Raw genomic sequence first — 20,909 nt, 5'->3', positions numbered from 1 at the left:
GGCGCCTGCACAAGCGCGATAGAATCAAAGATGAGGGTATCTTAATTTATGAATTCCGCGTGAATCGTAAGACGTTTCAGGGGTTGCACTGAGGGGGAAAGTGAAGAAGTGATCTAAGAATACTCCAACTGCCAGTACTCCCCAAGAAAAGGGTTCTAGGCCACAAGGCATTCAGGCACCAAGGCCCCAAAACACTTTCCCCGATCGGTTCAAACGCGTGATAACGTGTGTCTGCCCGCGATAACCAACTGATTCGCTCATTATTGTCGCATCTAGGTCTCGGTATCTTGCCCGATGCTGTCGCCTGATATTTCTTTTCCATCTAATACTTGACGGACCCACGTGGAGCTCACACCATGTCGAGCTGGGTCGCATTGAATGTTGAGCCCGATGAGGCTGTCGAAGAGGAAGTTGATGACACCAAGGAGCTTCAGATCGAGGAAGCTTTGAAGCTTTACCACAATGCCTTAAAGCTGCATTCACAAGGGCCAGAGCACTACTCCCAGGCTGCTGAGGCCTATGAAGCTCTTCTCAATTCCGAGATCTTCAAATACCCAGAGTCTATCTCCGATTTCAAAAGGGGTGCATTCGACGATGCACACGATGCGCACGATGAAATTGCTACAGAACCAATCGCCGAGTTCAACGTCAACGATTCCACCTCCAGTCTATTCCAAATGCTATATCTATCCTATAAAAACCACGGCAAATTTGTCCTCGATTCAGTACAAGACTCCATACGAACAGCGCCACAGACCCCCGAATCCGAGGAGGAAACACAAAGGAAGTTGACGGAGGCATCAAGGAAAGCTTTAGGATCTTTTGGGGATGCCTTGGAACGAGACGACTCAGATCTCAACCTCTGGAGGCAAAGCGCAAGGCTCAGCAGTTCCTTAAACAGCTACCGCTTGTCTCGGTATTGCTTGGAAAGTGTGCTAGCGGACGATGACAACCGCTTGGAACTACGGTCAGAGCAGCTTGGCCTTGAGGAGATATTTGCGGAGCAGCGCCTGCGAAGCACGCTGCAGTCCCTCTTTGACAAGTTATCTGCCTCGCAAATCCCCGATCAAAGGCCAAAGAAAGCTTTATTGAAATACCTCAAACAGCATGAAGATCCATATCCAAACCTGCCCGCCCTTCCCGCTGATTTGCGTCGCCTAAATCCGTCAAAGGGCCCGCTTGCCCTGCACGCTTTTCGCCGAGAGATAAGCCCTGCTGACCCAACCTGGGAGTCAGTTGGCAAGGCGCTTCTCCAAGCACTCCACGATGAAGACGACGAGTCGCTCGCTGCTGTTCCCTCTCGGTCTATCCGTATTATCTTACCGACTGGAAGCTCCCATGCTCCAACTACACCGATCGCGAATGCGGAGGATGCGGAAATGACCATAGATACCGAGGGGCGTGGAAACAAGGGTGGCAATGAGGTTGCCGACGTGATACTTGAGATAACCGAAAATGATGGCAAGCCTGAACAGACTTCGCCTCAGCCAGCGAAAGAGCCCTCTGAGCCAGGTGAGGAACACTCCTCCATCGATCAAAGCGCCGAAAAGCAATTGATGGAGTCATTGGAACGTCAATCGACGCAGCCGCAAGATCAACAGACAGAACAAGATGGGAATCACGCGGAAGAAGTTGACACGAACTCTGCAATGGACATTCGCAAAAGATCGTCTGCATCAGCTGCGAACGAAGAGCCGGAGGGTGGCCGCATGAAAAGCAGACGAACCCGAGCCCGGGAGTCAAATGCTGACACTCTGGCACCACCCGAAGAAGTTGCATTCGATCAAGACAAGTACTACGGAGACCGTCTTGAGATTTTTATCAACGCCGATGATTGGATGTTCAGCACTGTCGACTCTCTCTTCTCGAAGGTCGGTATCGATGCGCTCGGTAGCATTGAGGCTCTGAGAGAAAAGTGCCCTGCGAATGACTCAACCGATACACCCCAGGATCTGGAAACACGATTATTTCAGGATTTCCGAGGTCTCATCAAGACATGGGATGATGAAAAGTCTCGATTGATGCAGCAAAAGGATGATTTATCTCCACTGAAGGACATTCGTGGCACAAGCAAGTCAGGATTGGCTGTTTTCCTTGAGCACTCAAGAAAAGCTGTTCGGAAGCCAGTTATCGAGGAAGAGCTTCCTTCTGGGGAGCAACTTTATAAGTTTTCCAGCGCCATCAACTCTGACTGGCTGCATCCCCATGAAACTTCGTTCGAATGGCTAAAATGTCTTCTTATGCCGGATTTCGGTCAAGCGTCTTCGAACTGGTCGACAGCAAAGTCGACTTACGTCTGTTTTATGTGGCCAAAAGAGCTAAAGAAGACAGTCGTAGAGCTTTTAGTTCGGGATGATGGATTTATCTACCAGGCGTGCAGCGAAGTGATCTCCAATCTTGAAGCTCGAATTCTTGGGTCAAGCGATGGAGCTCCATTTGAATATAAAGCTAAAGACTTCTTCGAACTTGAGATGATACAAGCCATCTACGAGCTTCATTTGGATGTTTTTGCTTCAGTTGAGGGTCTTGGCAGCGAGACAGACCAGGAGACAAGACTGGCGCAGCGTGATCGGCTGGCTCGCTGGGGTATGCTAGCCCGGTCATCCATAGATCATTTTGTCAGCCACTGCCCATCTGGCGAATCCCAATCAAACCTCACTCTGCGCCATTTGTGGGCGTCGGCATTCCATATCAATCTTGCTGCGGACGCACAGCGAGAACACATCCTGCTCTGTCTTCATGATCTGAAGCAAATACTTCAGTCCCTTGGCAACCCAAGTGTCAGTCTCATAAATAACACTACTATGTCAGAATTGTCCGCTGCTGTAATAGACCAGGAGGTCTTGAAGCTCAAGTGCATGGACTTTTTTGCCAAGGTGTTCAACTCAGACTCTGAGGATCCTGTGACTCTCATCGAAGCAATAGAGCCAATCCTTGAACCCTCATCGATCGAGTATGCCGAGACGCCGACGGAGAATGACGTAGATCACCCTACCTCACATCTCGGTGAAATGGCTGCCTTCCTCGATAGAGGAGATGCTACATTGCGGCTATTCCTCTGGCGCCGACTCCAGGAGGCATATCAAGCCATTGATTACCCGCCTAAAGTTGTCTCTTGCTATTTACGAAGCATCGAAGTGGTAATGGCAGAACTCGAGGCAGCGAAACACAGCGAAGAAACAAGCCAGCATCGTCAAATAGCTCTGCTGGGCTGGCTCAAAGCCCTGGACGGCATTGTGGCCAAAGCCATACTGCTTATTCTCGAAGATTCGGAACAAGTATTTGACTGTCTTGACATGGAACATCTACAAACCTCAATGTCTGCTATAGCCCGCCTCGTGAGGCTTTTGCACAGCTTTATTCTTTACGAGGACTTGGTGCGAGTAGGCCAGATTTCTGGTCGCGACTTCCGAGGCTCGTTGGCGAAATCGCTTGAAAACATGAAAGAAAGAATGCGAGAGCTATATGTTCGCTGCTGGATCTTGCAATACACCCTTTTCATGGAAGCGATTGCACAAAACAAAGAGCTTTTCGATGATCCGCTTGAAGACCGCATTCATTTCCTTCGTTCCGTCCATAATGCATTGGGCGTCCGATCGATGTGCAGATATTCGCAAAAGAGGTTCTTGAAACTTCTGAAAGCCGAGATCTTTGGCCTTGAAACCAAGGGCGACTATGAATTTGATGTGTGCCAAATACTTCTCGATCTCCACGGTATCAAATTCTCCGCGTTCGATGGGACTGTGGACCATGGCTGTCCTCCCGAGAAATTAGATCGCCCTACAGCGATCTTAATGATCGACTTTGTTCTGCAACAAGCAAACAAGATGAATATGAAGGACTTGTCCAAGTCCGAATTGAAGACTACCATCGAGAAGATGCAGCAAGCGATTGGCCCCGCTAAGGCTTCTTCACAGACACCTCAGTTGACTTTCAATCGTCGCCTTGTGAATTCATATCTTAAAGCCCCACTCAACCCATCCAACCTCCTCCGTGCTGTTCAGGGCGTTACAGAGCTTTCGACGACTATAGTTCCCACCGAGAATGCGAAAATTGCTGCGAAGGGCTGGTTCTTCCTTCTCGGTCATGCCGCACTCACCAAGTTCCGATCCCAGAAGCGCCTCAGCCCTGGTTCAACAAGCGAGCTCGACGACGCCATCGGGTTCTTTAGGCAGGACTTAGATCATGGAACAGGGAGATGGGAAACCTGGTATAGGCTCGCTCAAACCTATGACTCGAAGCTTGATGAAGACATTACATGGACAGCTGATAAGATCAATAACAACCGGTCGGACTTGGCAGCCCTGCAGCGAAATGCTATTCATTGCTATGCCATGGCTGTTTCAACAGCAATGAGGAGTGCAGAGCCAACGGCAGAGACCAGAGAAGCGATGTCAGATCTTTATTCTGACTTTGGTATCCGCCTGTACTCATCCTCTCGCGAGCCGCTATCCATGGGAGCCTTCAGTGTTGCAGACTTCCCTCGTCATTTCAGCAGCGAGGAAAGCCAACAAATGTACAAGGGAACGCCTTTCAAGGAGATGTCAGCTTATTCAACGTGGAATTTTGCTAGCAATCTTCTCAAACGGGCAGCTATCGACAAGTCTAAGCGATGGATGTAAGTGGTCTAAATGGGACTTGACAGAATTGTGGCATTTGAAAGAGTACTAACACCTTAGTAGGACTCACTACACACTTGCCAAATGTCTTTGGAAAATGTTCACTAGCGATGATTCTTTGAGGACGACATCCAAAAGAGTCGAAATGCCAGAGGTAATAAATGCTGTTCTCGATGCTATTGCTGCACTTCCGCAGCGACGAGACTCACGCTCTGATCCGATCTTTGAGCCACATTTCAAACTCTTCTCTTTTGTACACAAGCTTGTTGCTCGGGGAAACATGACGGTAAGTTGTATCGCTTCTGATTTGAAGGACTCATTCTGATAGCAACACCAGCCTGCCGAAGGAAGCAAGACCCTCCTTGCAACTCCCTGGGCCCGTAAGATCGAGCCTCCTGAGAACATGGAGGGATGGAACACATACATACTCGAAGTCCTTCGGAAGTATAAAAGCGCTGACAAGTCCAACTGGCATCATCGCATGGGTGTAAAGGTATATCACTCGCGACTTGATCTTTTTCTTTTTTTGTTCATACTGCTTACAACCTCTAGGCTGCGCATGTCATTTACGACGACCAACAAAACGCAACCGCTGCTATTGCTGCCAAGCAGGAACTTTCCCAAATATTCACCAAGACACTTACAATCCAAGTCTGGCGGCCAGAATTCGAACGTCCGGGTCGACATTTCGTTTACACGACCCGCTACGTGTACTTTTTCGTTGGCTTGCTTGACCAGCTTGACGATCGCGCAAGCTTAGATCAACTTTTGCGCCGTGTGAGAAAGAAGCAAGGCGATTTCTTCAATCACACCAAGCTGTGGGAAGACATTTGCCTAACTTATGCGAAGATCATCCGCCGCGCAGCCAAGATCAACGAAGGCCACGAAGAAAGCGTTTTCAAACCAATCGGATGGGAAGAGTTCTCTACAAAGACAGCTCGCTTGGAAAGCCTACCTCACCTGGGACTAGAGAGCCGGTCCATCTTAGAACGACTTCGAGACGCCCTGGAGCTAAAAAAGCTCAACAACAACCTGATGAAAATCACCATGTTCGAAGATTTGATCGCCGACCTCTACGCCCGTCTCTACGAGATAAACACGCCCCACCTGGTCGAACAAGCAACTGAGGAGAATAAAGAAAAGATGAAAGTCGACCACGTCCTCATGGGAGGCGACGGCCCTCCCGAGACCTCAACCCCTCCAACATCCGTTCCGGCATCTGATACCCCGGCGCCCCGCGGCCGTACAAAGGGCATCGCCCGCCGCGATATCCAGAAACGCGCCGACACTATAGTGAACACGAAGCTGGCTCCTCGGACTGTGGCGAGCAAAATAACCGCCGCGGGCGAGCCGGAGCCGCCTGCAACTCCGCAGGGCGTCGGGTCGACTACTGCGGGGCCGAGCTCTGCGCCTCCTAGTTCAGCTAAGCAGGTTTCTATTACTGGGGATGGCTCGGCTGAGCAAATGGATGAACATGACACAGCTGACGAGACTGGGTTGAGCGAGAATGATGACACGAAGCTAGGTGATGAGGGGGCCTCGGTGCTTTTCCCTCATGTTACTGATGCAGAGGAAGGGAACACTGGTGATGAAGGTGCGGATGAAGGTGACGGCGAGGACGATGAAGGGGTCCATGAAAATGAAGGCGAGGGGGAGGGCGATGGGGATGGGGACGGTGATCATGGTGTGGCTGAGGGTGAGGGAGATGACGATGAGGAGATGCAGGATGAGGAAACTAAGTTAGAGGAAGAAGATAAAGAGGAGAAGGAGATTCCCGCTGCCGACCAGTCTGCCAATGATACTGAGACTGAGCATGTCGCTGACAAGCGAGATACCGGGGAACAAGATGGCATGGACATTACGCCCTCTGAGTCCTGAGCAATCTGCTATACATCCGAGGAGGGGACTTGCTTGCTTTTTTTATTTTCGGTTATGGAGCACATGGGGTGTTCTCTTCAAGACAGGATCGTTTCAAACTACAGGATGGCGTTGAGAGACAGGTGGCTTGATGGCTTACGAGCTAGCATATACAATATTCGCAAAATTCAAATCTGGAAGTGGGAAATGAAATATCAACAATTATTGAACACAAGGATCAGTCACCTCCGAACGCCTTAGCCAAGGGATATCATTCCATATTAAACAAAAAGAAAAGAAAAGAAGTAAACCCAGCAATTAAAAGGTCTTGTATCTCAAGCAGCGTAAGAAGAATGAATAAATCGTAACAGTCATGATCGAGGAGAGGGAGGAGAGAGGGACGCTTAGATCTGGTCCTCTGGGGCGAGGTCCCATTTCCGGGTTCCCATTTTCCTGGTCCTCTTCATAGGCGGGGCTCCTGGCGATGGAGGAGCAAACATGGTATCTGCGAGCTTCAACTGATCCATGCGTTGCAAGGCATTCTCGATATCGCTCTCGCGGCCGAGAAGATTAGACCGCGCGGGCGTGGCATTTTTGGGCCTATGCTTTCTTGTAGGGGATTGGTTATGCGTCTCACGCTCAAGGGCAGCGAGTTTGCGGCGAAGCTGGTCATTTTCTTGCTCGAGCTCTTCCACTCTTTCGTTCGGGCCCGAATCTTCAAATACTGGAGATAGAGGTTAGTTCAACAGTACCTAAGTTTCGCTCCTCATGGGCCAACTTACTTTGGAAGCCACGGGATACAAGCTCAACCTTCTTATCGATGTGCTCGTCATTGCGACCGATCTGAAAATTGTTAGCGTTTGGTAAAATGTGAGCTGGTCGAGCGCTACGAACCTGCTCATCCCAAGCCCTCTGCCAGCGTCGCCTTTCTTCTTCCGTCTTCTCATCCATCTCTGCCCAGCACTCTTCCCTCACATCTTGCTCAATCGTGAGACATCTCTCTTCAGCAGCTCTCAGTCTCATTTCAGCATCAGACCGTGCAATCTCTTCTTCGGCTAGCTTGACAGCAAGGCCGTGGCAACCACGTGTGAGGCGTGCGATCTCAGCAGCAGCTCTCTCGAGCTCTCCGGATGAATCGAAATTCGGCGAAGTGCAGCCACTGGCTGAGCGGTGACTTCCAGAAGCGACGGACAAAATGGATTCGCAGACCGAGGGAACTCTCGGTACAGTAACCTCACGAGCCAATGCGGAGTAACGCAAAATTTGGGAGGTGGCGTTGAAATCACCCAGGGGGTCAGCGGTGACGATCATGATACCCTTCTGGGGATATTGGCCTTTAGACATCTGATGAGGCGACGGAAATGAATTTGAAAACAGAAGCTCGGTCAATTTGCATTGCCGGTAAGGAACGAGAGCAGTCTTCATAGATTAGCAGCTGCCAAAGGAACACACGACGATGAGCTCAAACACACCTTCATTCCATCCTGTATGTTGCTTTGCATCTGCAGGCATTGGCCAAGATACATCAAGCTTTCGTTGATTTTACCAGCCTCGGCGAGTGTGGCACCAGCTGTCTTGGCCGTTCTCGCACGCTCGGAGCCTAGATTAGTTAGTGGCGGCCCTACTGTAAGGATACAAATACTTACCAGCAAGATCCACAACGGTGAGGGTGCTTCCAGCCCAGTTGTGTTCACCGGTTCGCTTTGACCATGTCCGCTTCTTGATTTCCAGGGAAAAGAAGCCATGACTTCGAGAGCTAACGCTGTTCATCCCAGTGCCAGTTACCTTGCGTTCGGTTAAACCAACGTCCAGGATAGCTAGGGCTTCCTCATAGCTGCTGCAAGCGATTTTGCGTAGCCCTGCAACTAGTTTCCGATCCGGTGAGCCTTCGGTAGGCTTGAAGAGCAGAGGACGTCGGCGATCCTTCTGGTTATTTCCGCGGGACATGGTGCCCTGACCTGAGACAATAGAGGGAGACAGAAGATCAAAAATTCGGTCATTGTATACCTCATACATGGACACCAAAACGACATAGTCGGCATTTGAATCCATATCCACAGTAAGGTGGCTCATATCGGGCAACCTAGGAAGGGCGCATGGTCGTTCACGTATGTGACGGCGGGGGAAGTTCAAGGCAGGGGTGGGTTCCTTAAAGACATAAAGTCGAGATTTAGCTGATTTGGGCTCAAATAGATTGGAATGGGTGTAGGGGATAGGATTCGAAAATCCTGGGGTGATCCATCCAGAGGGCTCAGTCGAGACCTGGCGAAAGCCAGCTCGTGCAGCGTCATTGGAACTGGTGATGGGAGATGAATCCGCCTTATGGGGGCTTCCGGGTTTAGATCTCGGGATTGGGAGAGAAGATCCAGGGGTGCGCGACCGCGGGGTCGGGGATCCTTGGGGGGAGTTCAAGGTAAAGGGGCTTCGTACCATCAAAGGGGTATTGGCACGAGATGGGCTCATGGGAGTTTGCGCTCTCGACGTGCGTCCATTCGGCTCGCCATATACAGCTTCCAAAAATGTCTGGGCGGAGAACAATTGGGCTTCAGAAGCGTCCGCGGCAGCCAGCGAGGCAAGCATTACAGGGGTAATGCTATCGTAGTCGGTCTTGGTTGTCGGCTCTAGGGAGCGAAAGATAACGTCAAGCGCCATTTGGGTCATTCCTCGTTCGGTCTTGGATCCTAGAATGGTGTGGCTCTGTATAACCAACCCGTTAGCTTGGTCATCACGATATTTGCAATATGTGGGAGCAGACCTTTCCGCTGCCTGTAACTCCCAGGGTGGCGACAAGTCCATCACGGTTCTCCTTCAGCACTCCGCGTATGATAGGCTCCATTCCAGTGTCATGGAAGACATCCAGCTGCGAAGCGGCCTCCTCGAAGACCTTTGTGAAACCAAACCTCTCGACGGCGCGTCTTCTCGTGTCATTTGGTGGTTGAAGAGTAATATGCGTTGGTCCCAGCGAAACGATCTCAGTTTCCTCCTGCGAAACGTCTGGCAGCTCAACGTTCAAGAAACGGTCAGATTCATTGGGCTTTTGGGCCATCGGGGGCCGGAGCCGAAGATAAACTTGGAACAACGATGTCTGGGGCTGTTTGGGCGGCATTTTGTGTGGCTCATGAGTATCTAGACAACACGAGGGCAAGCGTGAACCTTTGAAGTTGGGGAACATACGCTAAGCAGGCAAAGTTGGAAAGTCCAGAACGTCCACAGATCAACATTGCGCTTACCGCTTTAGGCTGTCGGTTACCCCGACAACAAGAATATCACGTGCAACTATATATCCATGGGACTTGCCCTATACAACATAGGTAGGTCCACTATCTCCGCGGAGTACTGTGTCGTACTATGTCCACATATCTTGGTTAGTGTTGTATCTTGATGACGCTATAACCCTATCCAATTCACTTGAAGCAAGCGAAAACGAAGTTACTTAGGTTGGACTAGCGTGAGAAGAAGGTTGGCGAATCATAAATCGAGGATCGGTGGCAGTGAAAGCTTCGTATTGAGCGGCTCGGCATAGCCGCAAAGCCAGTGGAAATACGAGGTCAATTTTATACCCAATCGTGGATCCGCTACCATTCTTTGTGAATGGCAGATTAAGGGACCATGTACCTCACGAGGCGTTGCAAGGAATACGAAATTGCCTGAAGTGGACACTGTCTAGGTCATATACCTATAGTTTCGCATGAAAAGCACTGCCCAAAATTTGTATATATATATGTAACGTTCCCCCCGTATAGTTAGCTAGACTTTATCAAAGTATACATGCTCTCAACTTCCATCAATACATCAGCTACACAGAAGTGCTTTTACCCAAGCTTTGATTGTTTGCGCCAAAAATATATAGTTGGTGGATCTACAACAACCATGCTCGAGGCAAGGTCAGCATATCGTAAGTCGTCGACTAAACCAATCACAATCAATAATTCTTCTAACGAAACAAAGAAGAGGGAAGCCTGTGGTTCTACGCACCAAACAAAGGCGCTGCAATTGCCTTTGCGATTCTCTTCGCTATTTCCGGCGGCCTCCATGGGTATCAGTGCTAGTATGTGAGCCTACCCACTATGAACCATCAAATTAACAAGATTCCATAGCAAATATAAGTCCTGGAAAGTCACCGGCTTTCTTCCATGGTCTGCCCTTCTGTTCACGGCGGGTTTCATCACCCGAACTATTGGAGCGTTCGGGCAGTGGGGCAATATAGGCATCTTTATTGCAAGCACTGTGCTTCTCCTCGCTGGACCGTAAGGAGTACCCATCATACCTGTCCCATCATGAGAGACATTACTGACAAGCTATCTTCTATTGTCCTAGACCAGTGTATGAGGGTGCTAACTTCTTCATTTTGGGTCGCATACTCTACTACATCCCGTACCACTCCCCCATCCACCCTGGCCGCGTCTTCACGACCTTCATCGCCCTGGGCGTGGTTATTGAGAGCATCACCGCGAATGGGGCGGTCCTGGTCGCAAGGACAGACTCCAGTGTCAGCTCGCAGAACACCGGAAAGGCACTACTGAAGGCAGCGCTTATCATGCAAATCTTTCTAATGGTAGGCTTTGTGTCCTTGGCCGGCCGATTCCACTTCAACTGCGTCCGAGGACGCGTATTGAACCACAAGATCAAGAGTGCATTACTAGTTTTATACTGCAGCTGTACCCTCATTACCATCCGCACCATCTTCCGCACCGTGGAATACTTTACTGCCGCGAGTCTGGATGCCTACAGTGACATCGAGAATATCAGTCCTTTATTGAAACAGGAGTGGTTCTTCTGGTTCTTTGAGGTGGTATTCATGTACAGCAATACCACTTTGCTGAATGTCTTTCATCCAATGCACTGGCTTCCGCGGTCAAACAAGATTTATCTCGCCGAAGATGGTGTCACGGAGATTGAGGGCCCTGGCTATGACGATCCCCGTCATTGGCTCCAGACTTTTATTGATCCATTTGATGTCTACGGGCTGATCGTTAAGCGAGGCAAGAAAGAGAATTATTGGGAAGCGAACCCAACCCGGAGAGAGGGCACCACTGCTAAAACTACCCATGGGGTAGGGGTATAAGCCCATTTTGTGTTGGTTTATCTCCCTTTTTGGCACTCAGATATTACTTGTGTTCTTACTCTTTGTTTATCTGATTCTCATGTAGTTCATATCACATATGTTTCATCAAATATGCATTCACTTGAAAGTCGCAGACATATGTATCAAAAAAGTCCATACCTCACCAGTCTTCTTTTTCTTTACCCAGCTCTTCCTGAATCTCCCAACTATACCGAGCAAACTTGCTTGCCCGACGAATCCGTTCTCCATAACAGATAAACACAGGTGGTACTATACAAAATGCAGTTGCCACAGCGGCAAGCACAGACATAGCAACATTATTTCCCAACCGATCAAACATCTGAGGTGTAAACAGCGGAAAGGCACCCGACAGCAGCGCTCGCACGAATGCAACAGCAGCGGTGGCACTGGCCGAGTAACTCAGATAAGAATCGGAGATATATCCATACAGCACGGTATCCATTTCTGTCAGAGCGTAGCCCACCAGAACGAGGGACATTGTGGGCACAATCCACGGAGTTTGAGTCTCAGGTGGAATAGTCCAGGCAAACCACCATAGACCAATTGCCAGAAATGGACCACCAAGGCCTAGTCCGACGAGCTTGTATTCCGGCTTAATAGGGCGTCCCTGTCTGCGGAAATAGTTGAGAATGTAGCTGTCTAGCATGCGGGTCAATGCGCTGAGGCAGGTTCCGAGGCCGATGGCGATGAACATCAGCGAAGCGTCGGTTTTTGCAAATCCCATTGACTCGTAGATGGGTTGGAGGGCTTCTGTGAAGATGTAGATTAGGGACATGGCGACGGAGATCATCACTGCGATGACGAAAATGATGGGTTCTTGGAAGAAGAGCTGAGCTGGGCGAAAGAGGGCTTCTTTTACAAATGTGTTGAGATCCGGAGTATGGTCGTGGTTGAGTGGCGGTGGAATATATTGCACAGTAGTCATATCGGTGACCCGTTTCACCTCGTAGGCCAGCAACAAGGAAGGTCGAGATTCTCGAATGAAGAAGAGACCACCTGTAATTGCAGCAACAATAATGGCGAAGATATAAAAGTTCCATCGCCTGGGTAGGTGTGAGAAATTTATATAGACCATGGTTGAGGGCTACGTACCAACCAAGACCTGCAATAATATAGCTGCTCATTATGGGTCCAAGAATGAGACCAATGTTTGAAGCAATTGTCCAATAGTACATGGCCCATATTCGAGCATGTGAGTTGAACATGTCCTCGATGCTGCCGCCGATAATGGTATAAGGGATCGCGGAAAGAAGCCCGGCGGTGATGCGCATGATGATAATGACTGGCATTGAGCGTACCAAACCAATGATCATACAGCAAATGGCGCTGAGACCACTGCTCACAATGTACATGTTCTTGCGCCCAAATGTCTCTGACCACGGGGGAAATAAGATGGTGCCTGCCACCTGGCCAAGAAGAAATCTGCTCAATGTCAGATACGCAATATAGACGAAGACTAGTTGATCTCACATCGTGACAAATATAAAAATAGAAAGCGTTTCGCTGATATTGTATTCATGTTTGGCTTGTGCAGCAGCTGCCGACTAGAAAGGACCAGAGTGTTAGCAATGTGGTAAGTCATGAATGGCTGTATACACTCACACCCGCGGTACTGGATGCTGTTCTGCAGATATTGTCAGTCTATTTAGAGATCATAGTTGGGATTCTTGTGTGGTCGCACATAAAAAGATCCAAGAGGCAGATAAGGACAATATCATAAGTCTTTCGTAGGCCAGACCAATTTCGAGGATGCCTTGGGTGATCTCCCAACCACCGCACATATCTCCCATCTGGGGTAATCTCAAGACAATGGTCATGCAGGAGCTCAACGGCTGAAGGTTCCGACTCGCCTGTTGATAATGTCGATTCTGAGGAGATAAACTGCATATTGGGCCACCGTAGAGCAAATCATATGGAAATGGCTATAAAGAATGTTCGACCGAGTCGCCCTTAGCTGTAATACATCGGTCCTGGGCTAATCTACGGTGGGATTCGAGCTTTTATCATCTTCAATATTCTAGCTCGGACATTTTTATGCAAACCTTGCCCCCAAGAATGAAGCCCCTTGCGATCTGCAGATGGGGTCTTTGGAGCTCAGTTTGTAATGAATACACACGCGTCAGTCGTCTAAAAATTCCCGAGGAATTTCATTTATGATACACTAGGTCCATTTCTGCCGATAGGTCGTCTAGCTGAGACATGGTAGGGAAGTCAAGTCTCATGCTTGAAACGAAGTCAACCAAGTGTATATCGCACAAAGCACATAACACGGAGAATGGTCACAGTTTTAGCCATGCGACATAGTCTAGTGACTCGATTTCTAGGGATACATTCTTCGTGGTGATTTCTCCGCGCCAAGAGGTGAACCTATTAGAAGAATCAGAGATCAATGAACTTATGATGTCAGGCCGTGTAGCTATTGCCTATAACGGATATCAAACGAGCTGTGTATCCCAGTAGATAGAACAAGCTTTGACCAATGATGTCCAATGATGCCAAAGGATGCCCGGGGAGCCGGAGTATGACCCGGCCTTGTATAGTCGGAGAGGGCCTAGGGTCTTGTCTGTCTTTGCTCAAAACAGGCATATCTTGAATATCATTAGCTATACATGGTTATCAGCAAGCCAACAGCCATTTTCTACTGGAATATTGCATCCTTCTAGCACAATATGAGCCCTGAGCTTGCGAACACGCCTCTGGGGTTTTGCGGATATTTGTGCTTACCAGTTCATCAAGCTCGAAGAGCTCTGAAGAGAGCATACAGATCCCACTCTTGCCCTGGGCTGTGAGATCTAGCCGGTTCAATCTGTTATTCTAGTTAAGTGCATCTTTCTACAGTGTAGCACGTGTGCTCTCGCACAGTTGCAGAAGCCCCCAAATCCAATGCAACCAAGCGGAGTCCACTTGGGGACAGTGTTCGGAAGATTACGACACGTAGAAGTAAATCCTATCCAAGAAGACAGACAAAGGCCTCAATCTAAATTAGCCGAAATCCGGTGTGTGAATTCACAGGTAGTACTCCGTACAATATACAAGGTGGTTATACCTGCAAGGCGGAAAGGCAGTGGATCTGCGCCAAGGCGATCTCCGACGAGGCCACCTCTCCGCACCCTCTAGCTCTATCAAAACACAACCCAACCAGTCTAATTAGCTGGACGCAATAGGTATCCTCCTTTTCCATTTTGCAGCAGACAAAAACAGAAGTCTCTCAGCGGTATTTCTAACCAAGAACAGTTACTATTAAAGCGACCTACCCCGAACCTCCCGTCCGTCCATTGATCGCGAACCGCCCACCATGCTATCCTCCCTCTCCTCCAGCATCACAAATGCTCGGCAATCAATCGCACAAGTGTTGAACTTCGCGCTCGTTCTTTCCACGGCTTTTATGATGTGGAAAGGCCTCTCGGTTGTGTCCGCATCAAGCTCTCCAATAGTTGTGGTTTTATCCGGTAAACAAAGCTATTTCACAACGGTCTGGGCACAGCTCACATTCCCTCTCTACAGGATCAATGGAGCCCGCGTTTCAGCGTGGTGACCTGCTCTTTCTCTGGAACCGAGACACGAGGACGGAGATCGGAGAAGTCCTCGTTTATAATGTTCGAGGAAAGTCCATTCCGATTGTCCACAGGGTTGTTCGCACTTTCCCCGAGGTAGAAGGACGTGCGAGTGCAAAGAAGGTGAAGGAAATTACAGTGTATGTCCTCGCCTGTTACCCGGCAATTTTGTTTGTGGCTGCTTCTTTGTGCTAACGAGGTTCTAGGGACACAACGCCTAACTCGCATATGCTCCTCACCAAGGTAGGGGACCAAAAGTTTGGATGGCCTGGGAAATTTCTAACAGCTCGTTAGGGTGACAACAACTTGGCCGACGACACTGAGCTGTACGCGCAAGGTAAGTGATACGAAAGCTTGAAGAGAGGCCACTTCCAAAGGTTACTGACAAGATTAGACCAGGATTATCTCGACCGGGCCGAGGATATTGTTGGCAGTGTCCGTGGCTACATTCCTATGGTTGGATACGTTACTATCATGCTCAGCGAGCACCCCTGGCTCAAGACAGTGATGCTTGGACTTATGGGACTGATGGTGATGATTCAGAGAGAGTAAAGGGCGAAAATATACATTGGGTAACGGTAGAAAATGGAATCAAATGCATTGAATGTTACAACAGCGAGTATGATTACTATATGTAGTATACATGGATATCGTGTTCATTGTCATGTACGATAGAGCGGCATATCAAACTTCTCCACTGACGTCTTTTGCCGCGCACCCCCACTCGGAGCTTCTAGCTTCGCCGTAAAAGCCCCCTTTGTTCTTCGGGCAACTATCCCACATAGCGTCTTTTCAATATTTGCTCAATAAATTTCTATTTATCCGTTGCTTCGACATCTTGAAACGCGCCTTTCATTAACGCGTTTCGTTGCATTCTTTCTCTACCTCCTCGCTCTTATCGCCCCGCCGAATCAACTGAACACCGCAATGGGCAGCATCAAGCGCATATCAAAGGTAAGTGTCTATATTTCCGCATGCCCATCTTTATCTGTCAGTGTACTGACCATATATTCCAACTATAGGAGCTGACTGAGCTCACCGAATCCCCTCCGGAGGGGATCACGGTTGAACTAGCCGATGAGTCGAACGTGTACGAGTGGAAGGTCATCATGGAAGGCCCTGAAAGCTCACCATATTACGTACGTCAAATATGATCCAGCACCCCCCTTATCTTTATCATATCCCACCAACGTCTCCGACAGGAGTGCCCGAACTCGAGCCTCGCGGTTCATGTTCAACAGCGTTTCTAACTTTTTGGCAAACACAGAATGGCAAGTTCCTAGTCAAGCTCTCCCTGCCCACGGAATACCCCTTCAAGCCACCGACAGTCTCTTTTGCAACGAAAATCTACCACCCGAACGTAACGAACGACGAAAAAGGAAGTATGTGCCTCGGCATGCTCCGAGCCGACGAATGGAAACCCAGCTCGAAGATTGCCGCAGTCCTTCAATTCGCCCGTCAGCTACTGTCCGAGCCGATGCCCGACGACGCCGTCGAGGGGCGGATTGCAGAACAGTACAAAAATGACCGGGGTCGCTATGAGGAGGTTGCGCGGGAGTGGACTCGCAAGCACGCTTGTTGATAGCGTTGATGTGCTTCGACCCACCAAGAATCGGCCGCTCCATCGAAAAGGATCTCTTTTCCTGTGTATTCTTTTGCCTTGACATGGGCGTGCAAGGTGCCCGCATGTCTGGATCCAGGCTCATAGATTGAGTTGTCGCTATCTGAGAGTGACCCCGCTTACGACTGAAACGCTGTCATGTTATTCTTGTAAATTCATCAAGGCGAGAAGCTGCTTTGGTTTATATTCTTCCTGGCGGATCCTGCGGCATCAACTGTGTTTTATTCATTCCCTTTGTGGATGTGTCCCATTGGAAGATATTAGTTCCTGTAGATGTTAGACTTACCAAGAGAGTCGTCTTCTCGGTCCTAGCAGCCCATTCATTACAGGAATGAATGTTGGTTAACCTCGCTACAACAGGAACATGGCTACCAACCATCGATCTACCAGCCAATTTCCTTGCCATTGCTATCTCGTACTTCTAGTGTTGGTAACTATTACGTCTGGTTCTTAGGTAGCGAGTCAGTATACCCTATACATTACAAGGATTTCTGGAATGCGTTGGTGCAATCTTAATCATAAGTATCAGTTTGCTATTGGCATGAATCACCCAGCTTTCCATTATCAGAGCAGGAGTTTGATCATCTCAATAGGAATTGAAGAAATATGGACAGCCACCAGTCACTCCCCCCTCCTTGGAAACAAGGACGAACCGCAACCTCTCTAGAAGAACAAACCAGTTAGCAGCAATCCACAGCCAATTCTTGACATATTCGATGACATACCACCATGTATCACGATCCCCCTTTTCAGTCCTCGAAGATAATACTCCTTCCGTCACCAACGAAAGTAGTATCAACCCCAATAGCCAATGCCCAAAACTCGGGCTCCTGCAGGGTAGAGCGATGCGTCCTCACGAAGAGGTTTTTCATATCGTGTGGAAGTCGATTGAAGTCTGCTATGATACTCCGGTGCAAAGATTCATCTTTTATCTTAGCTTGGATCCAGCTCTCAATGTGGAGATTTCGTATAACGGGGTTTCGATAAAATATCGAAAGCTGGGTTTGCTAGCGTCATCTCCATTGTCAAGTTTCTGACACCCACAGTTTCATCGTAGAATCTCAGCCCTCTCTTGAGGCAGATCAGTTCTTGTAGGTCGTTGTCGAGGTTTATGAGCTATTACGATAGTTGGTTCGTTAGTAGACGACGATGTGCTTGAGTCCGGTTGTATGTACCGCTAGTGGTGGGACAAAAGAAAAGGCATTTGCCTCGAGGGCACGGTGGTTTCTGGTACTGGCATGCTTCCTATTTGATGGAGGATTGTTAGTATGAGATGGTGATAAGAGTGGGAATAGTTAACCTTACGTTCGGACCGAGGTTTGGGTTATGGAAGTGTTGAGGCTACGAAGGAGGTGAAAGATGGAGAAGAAGTGAGTGATGTGATAATGAACCTATGGAAAGAAGCTGGTATATAAACATAGATAAAAGCATGTTTTGACTCCATGACAGGGCTGGCTTGCCGCAGTATGAACAACATCCATTGTCACTTCTCTCTGGGTTGTGAGATAACCACTTCTTGACATGGTTTTCGGCAGACACACCCTTCGGCGACTCGTTTGTGCGCCGGTTCTGACTGTTGTTGGAATTGTTGGAGTTTTAAGCGTTGGAAGATCCAGATTTTCCAGATTAATTCCTAATCGCAGGGAGTACGATAGAATCCGCTTTGCTAGACTTGATGTAGTCTAGTATAGCGATACTATACCGATAGGAATCGGCAATAGTGATAGTCTAACTGGCCTGTCGATAGCATTCAGCTCATTATCTTTCCTAACGATAAAGCTGTTCAACTCCGGCACTTCGCTAGTTGAGATAGCATCATTTGCAAAGCATGGTAGGGAGGAATATCTGCATTGAGGTCACAGATAGCCTTGTAAGCAAGCTTTAGAGTATTAATATACTCTTCGCTTGTTGAAAATCGGCTTCGTTTGAGATCAAGGGAGGTGTTTATAGCTGTTTTGATCGCGCCATGTCCTTCTCCTTTCATATGAATCTTGATCTCCGCGAAAAGCTCATCGGTGTAGTAAAGATCACTTCCGCGCGTATTGATTTCCTGTATAACAGTGTTATAGATACTGCTAGAGAGCTAAGATCTAACTTAAAGAGAGAGTGTATGCCATTTCTTGCCGTTTGGATCTCGTATTCTTAGCTAAGGTATGTTTTTGTTGATCAGGTGATGAAGATTGTAACCCTGAAGAACCTTTTCAACCTAGTCGATCCAGCTATCGAGATCTGCTCGCTCTTTGAGAGGAGGAGTGAGCTTGTAAAGGTTGAAACTTCCTAGCTTAGGCAGGTCAACCGATTGATTGGCGACGACAGAGGTTCTTAGTGCTTTCCAATCATTGCTGTCATCGCCAAGGTGCGCTGTATCAGCAGCAGCAGAGAAAGAAGAAAGCTGCGCAGCGGCAGCGGAGGAAGAGGGGTCAGCCATAGCTGATATAAAGTGAGGAATGATGTGAACACAGTTCAAAGATACTGTATACCACGATGGAGATAATTCTCTATGAAAAGAGACTCCGTTTGGTGCTCAAAGGCAGATTCACACAGCGGTGAATTGTAATCCGGGTACAGTGTCTTGGGATGTCGCACAGCGTGACTTGGTGATTCGGCTTCGCAGCGGCGACTTCCGATCGCTTCTCGCTCAGCGGCGATGAAGTAAAGGTGAGATATAGCTTCTGCTATTCTCGGGGAAAAGTGAGAGATACCCAATGAAAGCTTAGATCTTGATGAATTTTAGCAATGAAAGCTTAGTTCTTGATGAAACTAGCAAAGGGGATAGAGGAAAAAGGGCATCATAACCTGTTGAGGCTACGAAGGAGGTGAAATATGGAGAAGAAGTGAGCGATGTGATAATGAATCTATGGAAAGAAGCTGGTATATAAGCCAGCTGTATGACAAAGAGACAAAGCGCCAAACAAAGACTCAAAGAGCCAAGGAGCTCAGTCTGCACACAAGAGACAAACAAATACTGCATGTATGTCAACAGGAAGTGAGATAGAGGGCGAAAAAGAGAGAGGACGAGGGAGAGGATGGGGGAGAGGGGAGATAGGACTGAGGTGGAGGATGGGGGATGGGGAAAGGAGACGACTATAGCAGAACAACCCAGTTAGCACAAGGACCACAGGGCTAATTGCCACATATCATTGGAAGGGCTACACAGAGAACATGGAGAAAGACCGTGTTGTATTCCGGGTGAAACCCGACAAGAGGAAAGAAGGAAGAGAGGGAGGGCTATCTGGTGCTGTCTACGTATGTATATGGGTGGCCTGACGGACCAAGCACCCAACCTATACATACTAGTATGTATCCACCAGCCCATTTCAAAGCACAATGACAACGTCCTGGCTCCTGCTACCAGGACGAGTAATCCCCAAGTTATCAACCGATGGCCGAAACCCATGCTCACACAGAGTCGACCGGTTAGCCCTCACAAAGGAGCGTCTCATATGACGCGGCAGCAATTTGAAATCCGCCACGATGCTCCGGTGCAAAGATGCCACCTTCGACTTGGCCTGCAGCCAGGACCCGCGGTGAAGATTGAGCTGTGCGGGTGTCGTTGTCGAGTTGATGATTGACAGCATGGTTCGGTCGTAGATTCCAATTGCCGTCTTAGTGTAGACTAGTTCTTCCAGGTCGCCGCTGAGGTTGAGGACCTTTGTAGTATTAGGTTTGTTAGTAGGGAGAGCTACCCGTAGATGTTTGGGTTGGATTGTACGTACCGCTTGTGGAACATGGGTCAACCGGGTGGAGGACATGGTGGCCTAGGGTGCTGCGGTGGTTTCTATTTGATGAAGGCCAGTTGGTATGAGATATATAGGGATAGAGGGTGGGAGGAACTGGAGTACATACCGATGTTTTGGATTCTGGGGTCGAGATGGAGGTTGATGGAGGTCGAGGAATGAGGCACGAGAAATGGAATATGTCAGTCAATTACCCTGTCGTGCTTGTGTGTGCAATTATAAGAGAGAACTACATAGTTCTATGTAGTTAAGTAGGACATGAGAGGAGAAGACCCCATGGTTTGCCTATCAAGTGAACCACGTCGTTTCCTAGATGTCGAGTTTAATATTGAATTACAACGGAAGACTAGAAGAAGACAAGCAAATATCAAGAAGTATATATAGTATTCCAACAGAATCCATGTGGATATCAACAATATATATGTACCTATACGT

General features: G+C 48.6%; 8 protein-coding genes across 8 annotated transcripts; 4 read left to right on the top strand and 4 right to left on the bottom strand.

Moving 5' to 3' along the window:
- Positions 1–356: 356 nt before the first annotated feature.
- hir3 (putative transcriptional corepressor of histone genes (Hir3)) lies at positions 357–6,497 on the top strand (the record flags this gene model as incomplete). Its single annotated transcript, XM_061211693.1, has 4 exons — positions 357–4,618; positions 4,683–4,905; positions 4,957–5,112; positions 5,172–6,497. 4 exons carry the CDS (start codon positions 357–359, stop codon positions 6,495–6,497), a joined length of 5,967 nt encoding a protein of 1,988 aa, XP_061070919.1.
- Positions 6,498–6,880: 383 nt separating this feature from the next.
- On the bottom strand, positions 6,881–9,582 carry N7525_000861 (uncharacterized protein; the record flags this gene model as incomplete). The annotated part of the gene is made up of 6 exons (XM_002561913.2): positions 6,881–7,200; positions 7,259–7,319; positions 7,371–7,895; positions 7,949–8,076; positions 8,123–9,173; positions 9,232–9,582. 6 exons carry the CDS (start codon positions 9,580–9,582, stop codon positions 6,881–6,883), a joined length of 2,436 nt encoding a protein of 811 aa, XP_002561959.2.
- A 764-nt stretch (positions 9,583–10,346) lies between these two features.
- Positions 10,347–11,541, top strand: N7525_000860 (putative RTA1 domain protein; the record flags this gene model as incomplete). The annotated part of the gene is made up of 4 exons (XM_002561914.1): positions 10,347–10,371; positions 10,425–10,524; positions 10,574–10,723; positions 10,794–11,541. The coding sequence occupies 4 exons, from the start codon at positions 10,347–10,349 to the stop codon at positions 11,539–11,541; spliced, it is 1,023 nt and encodes a 340-aa protein (XP_002561960.1).
- Positions 11,542–11,701: 160 nt separating this feature from the next.
- N7525_000859 (uncharacterized protein) lies at positions 11,702–13,449 on the bottom strand (the record flags this gene model as incomplete). The annotated part of the gene is made up of 5 exons (XM_002561915.2): positions 11,702–12,605; positions 12,655–12,984; positions 13,033–13,106; positions 13,165–13,186; positions 13,244–13,449. 5 exons carry the CDS (start codon positions 13,447–13,449, stop codon positions 11,702–11,704), a joined length of 1,536 nt encoding a protein of 511 aa, XP_002561961.2.
- Positions 13,450–14,857: 1,408 nt separating this feature from the next.
- sec11 (signal peptidase complex catalytic subunit SEC11) lies at positions 14,858–15,668 on the top strand (the record flags this gene model as incomplete). The annotated part of the gene is made up of 5 exons (XM_061211692.1): positions 14,858–15,011; positions 15,067–15,256; positions 15,323–15,359; positions 15,411–15,453; positions 15,511–15,668. 5 exons carry the CDS (start codon positions 14,858–14,860, stop codon positions 15,666–15,668), a joined length of 582 nt encoding a protein of 193 aa, XP_061070918.1.
- A 375-nt stretch (positions 15,669–16,043) lies between these two features.
- N7525_000857 (putative ubiquitin conjugating enzyme (UbcB)) lies at positions 16,044–16,698 on the top strand (the record flags this gene model as incomplete). Its single annotated transcript, XM_002561918.1, has 3 exons — positions 16,044–16,070; positions 16,139–16,255; positions 16,384–16,698. 3 exons carry the CDS (start codon positions 16,044–16,046, stop codon positions 16,696–16,698), a joined length of 459 nt encoding a protein of 152 aa, XP_002561964.1.
- Positions 16,699–17,486: 788 nt separating this feature from the next.
- Positions 17,487–17,977, bottom strand: N7525_000856 (uncharacterized protein; the record flags this gene model as incomplete). Its single annotated transcript, XM_061211691.1, has 3 exons — positions 17,487–17,744; positions 17,782–17,853; positions 17,957–17,977. 3 exons carry the CDS (start codon positions 17,975–17,977, stop codon positions 17,487–17,489), a joined length of 351 nt encoding a protein of 116 aa, XP_061070917.1.
- A 2,077-nt stretch (positions 17,978–20,054) lies between these two features.
- N7525_000855 (uncharacterized protein) lies at positions 20,055–20,489 on the bottom strand (the record flags this gene model as incomplete). Its single annotated transcript, XM_002561919.1, has 2 exons — positions 20,055–20,387; positions 20,454–20,489. 2 exons carry the CDS (start codon positions 20,487–20,489, stop codon positions 20,055–20,057), a joined length of 369 nt encoding a protein of 122 aa, XP_002561965.1.
- Between the last annotated feature and the right edge of the window lie 420 nt (positions 20,490–20,909).

Source organism: Penicillium rubens (genome assembly GCF_028828025.1).
Source record: "Penicillium rubens strain IBT 27055 chromosome Unknown utg000001l_segment0_segment0, whole genome shotgun sequence".
Taxonomy (NCBI): domain Eukaryota; kingdom Fungi; phylum Ascomycota; class Eurotiomycetes; order Eurotiales; family Aspergillaceae; genus Penicillium; species Penicillium rubens.
This window is presented reverse-complemented; position numbering and strand designations above follow the sequence as displayed.